At 40.0% G+C, this 12,020-nt stretch overlaps 1 protein-coding gene across 4 annotated transcripts in view; it reads left to right on the top strand.

Annotated features, from left to right (window-relative positions):
- Positions 1–12,020, top strand: part of FRY (FRY microtubule binding protein) — a 247,907-nt gene that overhangs the window by 71,464 nt on the left and 164,423 nt on the right. The window contains exon 1 of one of the 4 annotated variants that reach the window (XM_027792033.2): positions 2,134–2,882. The exons of 1 other annotated variant lie outside the window; for it this stretch is intronic. In XM_027792033.2, the coding sequence (XP_027647834.2) occupies positions 2,813–2,882 (70 nt within the window). In that variant the 5' untranslated portion in view covers positions 2,134–2,812. Of the gene's footprint in view, positions 1–2,133; positions 2,883–12,020 lie in introns of those variants that run through there. 2 more of the 4 variants (XM_055802395.1, XM_005241167.4) reach the window with 2 other exon arrangements.

Below are 12,020 nucleotides of genomic sequence, written 5' to 3'. Positions count from 1 at the left end.
GTTAGCGAAGACGGTTGGGGCTTGGCGGTTAGAGGGTGTCAGTTTAAAATGAGCACTATCAGAAGTTCATCTTAGTAAGAACATGTGAAGGGATTAAAAGCAAATGGTTAAAGGTCCTTGGTCCTTTGCTATTTTGACACAGGAACATCAATTTTAAAGGGTCCATTATCCAGTGAAGATGAGAGATAGAGTAAGAATAAGATACAAGTACTAACTAAGTGTATGCCTTGCCTTTATTTCCATAAGGATGGGGTCTTGTAGAGGAACAGAGGCAGGTGTAATAGTACAAACAAACCCCAAAATCAATTATGAGGTGGAAAAAACCATCAAAGATCTTCAAACTCACATTACAAAAAACAGATGACTTTGCGTTCGTAATAACAGAAGAGTAGGCATATGAAGTTGCAGCTCAGGTAATAAAACTTCGGTGAATTTACCACAAGAGAGATTCTGCCTTGTAAATATAAACCACAGAATTTAGGGGGGGAAAATGAGCTCTACCAACAGAGAGGCTGCTTGACCTCAGCCACACTCAAGGCTTTGAAACAGAATTTGGTAGAAGATGATATTTAAAGGTGTGGATTTAATTGAAAATTGGATAAAATCCAATTCAGATTTAGGAAAGACAACTATTTGCAGATTAACCTTATATTGTTATTTTCAGCCAGAGAATTGTGATATAATTTATATATCAGTCATCTTCAGAAAAGCATTTGATGTAGCACCACAGGGGAAACTATTACTTAAATCCTGGAACATAGGAATTAATGCAGCAAACTTCCAAACCTACCTGGCATTGTATCTGCTGAAAAATCAATTAGTGGGATGGTAGGAAGTCATCAGTCCAAGGTCCTTGGGACTTGCCGTATTTGGTATTAAATTTAACTTTAATTGTAAAAAATTGGAGTGTGCTGGTTGAAGGTGGTACAATGAGGAGGCATTGTCGGGCAGGGGGATAGCAGGTCCCCAGGAAAGAAAATTGGGGGCCCAAATTGACAACAGTGGGATAATATTTAACAGTATAGGGAGGAAGAGCTGATCAGATCTCTTTAATAGCTAGTGAGATCAAACCTGAGATAATCTGAACATTTCTGATAGGCCATGTTCATGAAAGGGTGTAAACTGATTTTGAGTCAACTTCATTTAGGAACTGAAAGAAGGTTTATAAAGTGAGTTTCTACAACTGCTTTCCATTAGTGAGGACACAAAACCTTATCTCTAGATGAGGTATGTTTACAGAAGACATTTAGCATATTTTCAGTGAGAACCATGGGAGTTTGGTCTCAGTGACCCCTGTGTTCCTCTGTCTCCCGTCCAAACATCAAATATTCTGCATACTGAAACTAAAAATAATGCGCAAATAGAATTGCTGACAAAGTTTTTAGAAGCAGTAGCAGCAGACAAGCTCTATTTTGGTTCAGATACTGTAATTATGAGATGCTGCAGGAAATTTATTCCACTAAATGAGAAAAGAAGTACTGTTATTCCCAGGAAATAGTATCTGGAAGGATGACACCAAGAATATGTGAAACAAAAAAATTCTGGGGAAACTGATTCTTCTTATTTTTCTTCATTATCATTAAAATATGCATAGTGATGTACTGTGATTATTTGAAATAAAACCTTAGGAATATGAGAATAGTAGCTAGCAATTAAGTACTTCATAGGAAATACAGAGAGATTAACAAGCAGTGAATTGCTTCAGCCTCATTTTCTTACATGACTTCCTTATGTGAATTCAGTTCCTTTTTTAAAAAAAACATTATTCAAGATAAAAATGACATCAAACTGAGAATTTTCAATGGCTCTTTTGGAGGTGAATACCAAGCAGTGAGCTCTCTGGTTTATTTGCCATTATGAATTCAGCTTGCTGCCTCTCATCTTTGTTGGGGGGGGGGAGGGGGTGGGCAGCAGGGGGGGGGGGGGTGTCGGATCAAGAAAAAAATGTCAACACGTTTTCCTGTAGCAGGGAAAGAAAAGCAGAAGCAGCCAGTCTGAATGCTGTGTTTTTAGTGCTTTGGAAGTGGTTCTCTTGTGCAACTGGGCTGAGGGAGAGCCTTTTTTTTTTTTCCCCCAACGTCACTGCAATCAGATATAAGGGTGCAGCTCTGCTTTACCGCAGCATGATGCAGTTGTGTACAGTTCAGCGTGCTCTTCTTGGAAACAGGCAGAAGGAGGGCAGCTGACCAGAGCATGCAGAGGATATTCATTAGAGGTTGGGTTTTTTTCCTAAAGCTAAACAGTACGTGTGAAATTCCTCCAGCTGCAGAAGAGAAGGTTTTAGTGGGGCTTCAGGTTGATACTTGGTTCACAAGAGGAGGTTGCGTATGCTCAGGCTGTCAGCTTCTGATGGGAAAAAAAAGCTTCAGACAGGCAGACTGCACGTTACTGAAAGCACAGCTCAGACACCCTTCGGGAAGATACTCTAACAGTCCTTACGGAACAAGTGCTGTGGTACTGCATATGCCTTAACCGAACGGAAGAAATTTGCCCAGTTGTGGAATGGAATAAATGAAAATACATACTGAGGGGGTGAGGGAATAAAATACTCTGCAGATAGAGTTAAGTACGAGCCCTGGAGGAAGAGCAAAGGACAAAAATCTCACGGTGTGTTTTTGTTGTTGTTGAGCATATTTTTTTTTCTTTTTAATGAGCTTACCTACCATGAACGGAAGAAGTGGATCTGCGGAGACTTCATTTCCTCCTCTGACCCCTCGTTTACATCACTAACTGGTGACAGTCACATCTACATACATAGTACCTGCCACTTCAGCTGCTCAGAATCATAGAAGTCTCTTTGTATGCAGCAGACATGGCTAGCCAGCAGGATTCAGGCTTCTTTGAAATCAGTATCAAATATTTACTGAAATCCTGGAGCAATAGTGAGTAGCAGAAGAGTAATTTTTTCATATTATGCATTGCATGGTAAATAGCTAGGATAACCTAAAGGATAAAGTCTTACGTTTCTATATGTTTGTGTTATATAAACCAAATAATTTTTGCTTTCATCAGCTCTAAAAATCAGAATGTCAGAGATTTAAATAGGTTTCATTAACTGCAAAGGCTGTAATGAGATTATACTAGATTTTGCTTGACTGAATTCTGAAGTTAGGCTGCTTTCTGGCTCTGTCTAATAGTACATTGCAGGGAGTGCATTCCAAACAGTGTTTCCTGCCTACATGTTTATTTGATTTGTTCAGGTTTTATCTAAATATTTTTGAAAATGCTGTTTAATCACAAGGGTGTGGCACTGCTCAGAGTTGTTTTTTATTAATTGTGCACCGAGCACAAAAATACAATGATTATACTTCAAGACTGAAAGTCATTATTTTAATGTGATGAAAAGCAAAACATCAGTTGCACTTCCCACCCTCTACGCTTAATTTCAGAATCTTATGCAATATTTCCATCCAGAAAGAATCCATCTGTTTATCTAATCCAGGCTGGGTTTTGCAGAATGTAAACAAATAGCATTTTAGTCTTCCTTGGTCTTTTCAGTATTACTGTTCCAGATTTCCATTGCTGTTTAAGTTAATCGCTCTTCAGATTTTTAGAATATTATGTAATGAAGAGTTCTGAATAAAATTTAGTGCTTGTGAATATATTCAGATTAGGTAAGGCCATGGGATAACTCCAGAAATTTGCTTTTTAATTTAAAATACATGAACAGTATATTCCTTTTCTATAGAAACTTGTATTAACAGTGCTAAATCTCCATAATTAACAGTTTTTAAAAGATAGAACACAATGTCTCTGGAAAAATCCAACTTGGCTGTGTGCGCAGTATGGTTCTGATCATCCCCCTATCTATAATTGAATAACTTCTGCATAAAAGATTAGTATTTAAAATTCTATAATATAAAAAAATGCAAAATCCACTTAATACAAGGCATGTGTCTCAATACCTGCAAAGAAATAAAAATAGCACTGTATTAGATGTGTGACATGCAAGACTTGTCTTCATTAAATGATAACCATAGAAACTGTATTTTTCCAGGTCATTTGTAACCTCAGTAACACTGTAGTGCTTGTTTGAATCGTTTTTCTACCCCAAGTGTGTAGCCACCAGGGAATAATACTATTACCTAGACAGCATTGCTTATCTGCCCTCCTTCCAAAATATTTAGTGCATATTCATTCAAGTTAGTGATCCCACAAGGACTGGAAGGGAATTTTGTCATTTAGTTACCTGTTTGGAGTAATATAATCAAATACTGAGAACATAAGTGTGTGTTGTGACAACACATATTTTATAACAAGCTAGTCACAGTTTATGACAGAAGAAAACCGAGACACTTTATGGTGCAAAAAATCAAGTTAAGTTCTGGCATTTTTGTAATAGACTACTGTAACTTTGAGACAAAGTAAAACTAGCACTTAAGAATATAAAATTGACTACATTATGGAATTAAATATATATTTTTTAGTATTTTTTTCTTTTTCCTCTAGATCAAAGTATATTGGAAGTATTTCTAAACAGCAAAGCTGTTTTCTGGCCTGGAATTAGAAGTCCTTAAATTAAATTATGTTTTAAGGAAATGGGAATAGTATAGAAATAATTTGTATTTATGACATTCTTTTAGCTGATAATCACACTTTCTACTCTATTTGAATAAACAGTAAGAGGAATTACAATAAATTAGTCCAGGTTGACCTAGACTTGTTGCCCCCCCTTTTTTTTTTTTCCTTTCAGTCTAGAAGGCTATGTTCATAAATCTGTACGTATCCCTTCTAGCTGAAAAACAAACAATTTGATAAGAAGACAGTAGGGAGTTCAAAAGACCTAGAGCTTTCTTCAGCTCTGCTATGTGATGGGTGGAGCAGAGGAAAACACTTCCCTTGCTTGAGAAACTGCTGGGAAGCCTGCACATGCATGCATAGGAACATGTTTTTGAGAGGGCAGGTGCTGTGTCTGCATACCCAAGAGCAGAAGTAAGCTATAAATTATGCTGGGGCATTTACCTAGTAGAATTTGGTCTAACATACTGTTTTAAAAGAAAAATAACTTTGAGTCCTACAGTATATGTTTTGCTCAAATGGTAATAGTGTAGAGGGTCTGCCCATGTGTGTTTCTGTAAACTGGCACTCTAAAACAGTAGCTGTAAGTAGCATTTATCCTTTCTGGGCTTTGTAGTCCCACCAAAACCAGTCCTTTCTATTGATTTGTGTTTTGGCTTACACAGATCATTAACATTTTCTAAGAAATTGCCAACCACACCTATAGCCCATACTAGGCATTCTACCTGGGATGACAGTTTTCTCTGATTATGCTAAGGTGTCTAGCAAACTAGCATTCTTGGCATACTGGGCAGGATTTCAGTTCTGTGTTACACAGCACTTGCAGAGGTGTTCACCTAGCACACTGCTTGGATTTTCATGTTCATCAACCAGCTAAGGAGGCAAATAATTTATGGGCGCTGGAGTTGGTTCATTCCAGGAACCTGTTAACTGTTGTAGTCAGGATGATACAGTCAGAAATGTGTTCTCATTGAGCATGCACTCTTGTTCCTGGCGAACGAAAAAGCCAAGTCACAGTCTGGCCTTTCAATCATCCCACCAAGCTGAGAGACCCTAAAATACTCCTTTGTGCAGCTCTCAAAACAGACTTTTGCTCTGCACTTGTCGATAAGATACCATGCACGTCATGCAGTTCTGGAAGATATTCCTGTAATGTGCTGGAGATGGGATCAGAATTGGGATTCTTTGGTTGGAAAATAAGACAAAAATATTTTTTTTACCTGATCTTGTTTGTGTTCTGATGTTTTCCGAAATATTCAAGTGTTTCCGGTCAGTGCTGCATTAGTTAACAACTGAAATATTTGCATCATTTGAATCATTTTCATTACTACTTTTTGAAATCACTGCTAAAAGGCCATGCTTACTCAAGGTGAGTAGTGTTCAGTTGGCCCACTGAGGTCAATAAGATGACCTCAGTGAATAAAATAAGGCTCACCAAAAGTAGGATGATTAAGAGTCTCTTCCTCAGATATGTTCTGGAAATAATGCAAAATACTTTTTGTAAATAATTATTTGTAATTTATTCAAAGAATAACATATGAACACAAATGTTAAGAATTTGAACGTGCTCTTTCCTCAGACTGTTTTTACTTTTTGAATCAATCAGATCATTAGATTTATTCTGAATTTAATTTCCAAGTGCATTTTTCAAATTCATAGTTTCAAAAAAAATCTAAATAGAAATTTAAAAATCAAACTACAAGATGCTGGAGTGCCATCAGTGTAAACTGCAGGAAGTTCTATAATAAACAGTTTCTAGATCACATCAGCTATTAAGTTTATCAGAGGAAAGGATTCCATAGAAGAATCCAAACGGCACAGGCAGATGGCTCACTTGTGCTCTTACAAGTTAGCTCTTATGTGGACTGGTAGAAACTGCATTTCCTTGTCTTCCAGTTACTAGTGATAGATTTTAAGGTGGGGTTTTTTTGCATGATGAAATGAGAGAGCACATGTTACATACTGAACACTTTAATTTGCCACTTCTCATAGAATGAAGTTATCTGCAGGGCCTTATTTTAAGGATTACAGCACTTGTTTATCTACCTTTGCTTGGCAAGATGTTTTTTTTCTGTGGACTTGCAATTAATTCAGACTCAGAATAAGGCTTTTTTCGGTATTAGGACTTCAGGTCTCTTTCCCGTGGCCCATATTTCCTTGTCTTCTTCCACAGGAGCCACCATCCACATCAAAATCCTCATATCAGCATCCTCTTTATCTTCATGCTGTACAAAGCCCATTGCTCAATCCTCCTACTAAATACCAGTCTCTGTCTGTGCTCCTGTGCGGCGAGTCCCTGTAGCAGTGGCTGGGAAAAGCCACTGGGTGTTTACTAGTGGTGGTAACATCAGAGACAGCTTAGTCCTGGGGGCACCAGGCACCCCCATTAGCTATTGCCTGCATTGCTCAAACACAGCAGCATCTCACAGGAGGACCTCTGGTGCCTCCGCGGCTTTCTGGTCACATACCAAGCTGGATGCAGTGCTAGTATCAAAACAAGTTATGTTGTCAGAAGAGCATCAGGCATCAGAGAAACTTCTCAATGGCCCGTGTGAGGCCTGAGGGGTTGCTGGCTGCCAGGTGGTCAGCCATATTCTGCTCTGCTCTTGAAGATATGTTTCTACCATGTCAGGAATGGAAATGAATGAAGGACATTTAGTCCTTTGTTAAATGAATGTAATACAATTAGCAATAAAATTCAACCTTTTCACAAAGAATATTTGTCTTGTATCCATGAGCAAAAGAAAGGGAAGGTTGTGGGCAGTTCTTAAGTAGAAGTCTGCATTATGTCCAAGTCCTGTGGTGCAGTAGTTTGATATTCTAGTAAGATTTTATTGTGCAGGAAGATGGTAACAGTTGTTTTGCAGGGGGTCACTTATCTGCAGGCAAACTTAGACCTATTTAAAGCCGAATACACTGAGCACACTGCTGTCACACTTAGGGACTGTAGCAATATGCTGATGAAGAAAAGAGTCTCCATGTTTCTCAGAGGCCACTTAAACACATTCACTGAACAAGAAGAACCTCTCCTTCCCTGCCATCTCTTGCTCTAGCATTCATACTCTTGCAGACCCAAAGTAAGCTGATTCAAGAAGCCGATGTGCTGCAAATTCACCTTGCAGGGAAAGGATCAGTTCTTGCCTGAAGTGAATGGGTGGCCTGCAGCTGGGAAAGGGACCCAGTGCCTGTGGCAGTGGTAAGCAGGAGGGCAGGCTGGCACTGATCTGGAAAATGCAGCCTGCGTTGGGACCGTGCTTGGACCTGCTCCTCTTGCTTGCTATTGAGGACTCACCCTCTGCTCTTGTGAGACCCCACCTGGAGTACTGCGTTCAGCTCTGGGGCTTGGACCTGTTGGAGAGGGTCTAGAGGAGGGTCATCAAGATGATCAGAGGGCTGGAGCACCTCTCCTGTGAAGACAGGCTGAGAGAGTTGGGGTGATTCAGCCTGGAGAAGAGAAGGCTCCAGGGACACCTTAGAGCAGCCTTCCAGCACCTAAAGGAGCCTACAGGAAGAAGAGGGGCTTTTCACAAGGGCATGTACTGATAGGACAAGGGGGAATGGCTTTAAACTGAAAAAGGGTAGTTTTACGTTAGATATAAGGAAGAAATTGTTCACGGTGAGGGTGGTGAGACACTGGAACAAGTTGTCCAGGGATGTTACGGATGCCCCATCCCTGGCAGTGCTCAAGGCCAGGCTGGATGGGGCTTTGAGCAACCTGGTCTAGTGGAAGGTGTCCCTGCCCATGGCAGGGAGATTGGAACTAGATGATCTTTAAGGTCCCTTCCAACCCAAGTCATTCTATGAATCTATGGTTCTATGACAATACACCTGCAGAAAGCTGGGCACTTCCACAGCCTCCACTTTTAGGGAGCCCTGGGGACGAAGGTTAGCATCTGCTCAGGCCTTGGCATGTGACTCTGCTTTGGGCAAAGGATGCTATTAATTCAGGCTGTCTTGCTACTTGAAGGGAATTGATTCCACTATCCATTGAGCCTGCAATTAGGATGCTTAGTATATTTTTCAGCTCTAAGTAGTCTGTGATTGTCAGCAGAAAAGTGACTTGCTTGATAGTGATGACTGTTATCTCCCAGGACAACTTTATATTTGTCTGAAGATCTGATCCTCTTCTCCACAGAGCCGTAGGGAAAGGTATTAAATCAGAATGTTTAGGCTGTGTGTATTCTGGGGGTACACATTTTAGAACTTGCATTTTGATATGGTTTTCCTAAGAAGAAAGGGAAAGTGGAAGGTTTATTACTTTGGGACCCAAGAACTCTTAGGATTTTTGTTTATTTTGATGTTTGCTACTCTGTTCAGGACCTTCCATAAAAATTTCTGTCATATTGGGAGGAAAATATGATGAGAGAATCAGAAATGTTCTACTGCAAAATTCAATTTATTTACAGAATGAGTTTGCTTGTCATTAAGAAGTTTGAATTACCGTAGTAATAATCTACAGATAGTTTGAGTGCAATCTTAGTACATAAATTTTTCTGGTAAAACTTCAGTCCTAATCTCAAAATATAAGATAGTCTGGAAACTGGGCATAAACTAGGCATAGATAATCACTGGTAGATATTCCATAAAGGTTCCAGTAATTTTACTTGTGGTAAAAACAAAACTATTCTTTTATACTACTGGTATCCACTTTGAGTGAATAATTTGTAATATCCTTGGTTTTATCAAGTTACCAGCAGTTTGTTTTTTTTCTATTAAAACTAGTTACTATTCAAAAGTGTCAGGGAAAGAACTAACAGTTCTTGTGGTTTCTTCTATGTATATAAAATACCACTGAATAAGCTGTAGTATCTTTGATTTTTATATGTATGTATAAATACAAAATTTATAAATATATAAAAGGGAATATATGTAAGTATAAGGGAAGTGATAATACATAGGTTATCTTAGGTGTATAAAATGTGTGAAAATGTTCCAAGTTTAGTAATGGAGTATATAAGCCAAATTGCTACTTACCATCCCTTTTGTATTTTATTCACTTTTGATGCAATCATTTCATCAATAGTTTAACATCTCTTCTGTATATTGACTTGTGGACAGTAGGAAGCAGGCTCCACACCTCCAGAATTACAACTGCATGGGCTTGACCAGCTTTATTTTCTGTATTCATTCCTGAGTTTCTAAGCAATCAGTAAGTGCTCTGACACTTGCTATGAGTTGGTAGCTCTGGAGACTGAATTCCTGTGGGTGTTGAACCCACAATGGGCATATGTGGCATTGCAGCGGCTGTGCCTGGGAAGAGTAGTTCCACCCCAGCCTCTTGTCCCTGTCCCCATATTCCTACTCCTTCTCTCCCACCCTAATTACCCATAGAGTTAATATCCTGACAGTTAAACTTTCTAAAATGGTGTAGATGCTGGTGTCAGCATAAGGAAGGGCACAAGGATACACAACTAGGAGCAGGAGGTAGTTTTGTCTGATACCTGCTATTAGGCTGGTAGAACTGTATTGTAAATTGTATTTACTTTCTTAATAGTGACTGCTGTAACTGTGCCTGCTTCTGAATATCGGAGCCAGTTCCTTCTCTGACCCAATCTAGCTTTTGCATCCCTCTTTTCTCTGCTTCAGAGCATCAGCAGTGATGCTATTGTTGTCTATCGTTGTTTCCATGATAAATATGGACTGCAGAATAATTTCACAGAGGTAGGTAGCAGAATTATTTGCAAGCTCTTCAGGAAGGATCTGCAGGGAAGATGAAGAGTGGAGTTTGCTCTTTTTGAAGGAGCTCCTCACATGTATGGAACTCCTCTATGGGATGGGTAGGTGACAGTGTGTTTGAGAGTTTGTGGGTCGGGATCAGAAGAGAGAACTATTAGGGTTACAGGGTGACGGTGGGAATCTGTTACAGGTGAGCTGATCAGGGTAAAGAAGTGGACAAAACATTCTTTAAAAACCCAAGGAAGTTGATAAATTGCTGATGTTCGTTCACAGGAGGGACTTGAACCTCCTGATGTCCACTGGAAGTGCAACATAGGAAGACAGTCAAGATTTCTTGAGGGTGTTGAAAGTAGCCTCTTGATACATGGACTTACAAGGGGTGAAGTGCAGCTGAGTCTGCTATCCACTAGCAAGGAAGAACTGGTTGGAGTTCAAGATCCTGAGAGGAGTGAGGAAAGAGGGCAACAGAGTACAGACCTTGGACTTTAGGAGAGCAGATGTCAGTTTTTCAGATTTCAGAAACTGTTAGGTAGCATCCCAAGGGAGGCGGCTCTGAAACGCAAAGGACCTTATGAAAGCTGGCAGGTCTTTGAGGTCAGCATCTTCCAGGCACGAGAATGGGACACCCCAATACTCAGGGAAATGAGCAGACATACGAAGAGACCAGCTTGACTTATCAGAGACCTCATGGCTAAGCTCTAATGCAAAAAAGGTAGTATATCAGAGGTGGAAGCAGGGGTTGGCTACAAAAGAGGAATTTATAGACATTGTCTGGGCATGCAGGGATGGTGCTTGGAAATCCAAAGCTCAACTGGAGATGGGAATTGCAAGGGATATCAAAGGCAACAAGAAGAATTTCTCTTGCTTTCTTAGCAGTACGAGGCTGTACAAGGAGAATGTGGACCCATAGCTGAATGGGGCAGGGAAATTAGTGATAGTGGGCTGAGGTACTAAGCACTGTCTTTCCCTCAGTCTTCACAAGCAAGGTTTCTCCTGCCTCTTTCTGCCAGGTGCTGGCGTGTCCCTTGATACAGCAGTTCTGATAAGGGGGAAAGGTAGAACTTGTGCAAGTACGAGTTCAGGAGTACAAACTATCTTCCTCGCAGGAACTACTGAGAAGCCTGGCAAATCTGTACATACTTAGGATCTTTTATATGTTTCAAATTATAGTCACACTCAAAAATGAGGAACAGCAAAGTGTTTCCATTCAGAGCAGACAGCAGAGCTTGCTAAAACAAGTGGCTGAATAAAACACATCTGAGAAACTCTGGCTTCCTAGTTTGCTCTCAGCCAAGTAGCAGTGGTTTCCCCGAGTTTCCAAATGCTGGTTGCTTCCTCCTCTGCATGAAATACAGTGGTCACCAATATAGAGAGACCAGCAACAATACTGCTATTTGTGCAAGGTGACTGATGCAACTGGTATTACAGAGCCGCCTGAGAGATTCAGCTCTGTCACATCCCAGAAGCGAGATTTTGGGCTGCTTTTCAGGCCACTGGTTTGAAGAGAATTCTGAGTGTTGTTTTGTAAATACTGTGGCAACGCTGTAGTGACACTTATTAACATGTCTCCAGAGGAATATGTTGCTGATAAAGAACTAAATTAGGTGATTGCAGGCTTAGCAGAGAAGTTTCACACATTAAAAGAATTGGACCCTTTTGAGTGTCATGCTATACAGTCTTTCTCCTGAATACTTCCTACGCTTTCAGAAATTTGCTGTCATCAAATGTAGCACTAATACATACAAGTAGAGAGGCTAGGGTGATTTTCACTAGTCAGTGAGAGGGTCAGAAATCATGATTTGTGTATGGCTGAATTGTGAATATAT

This window comes from Falco peregrinus, chromosome 4, assembly GCF_023634155.1.
Source record: "Falco peregrinus isolate bFalPer1 chromosome 4, bFalPer1.pri, whole genome shotgun sequence".
NCBI classification, from domain to species: Eukaryota; Metazoa; Chordata; class Aves; order Falconiformes; family Falconidae; genus Falco; species Falco peregrinus.
The sequence above is the reverse complement of the archived record's forward strand: the minus strand, read 5'-3'. Positions and strand labels throughout refer to the sequence as shown.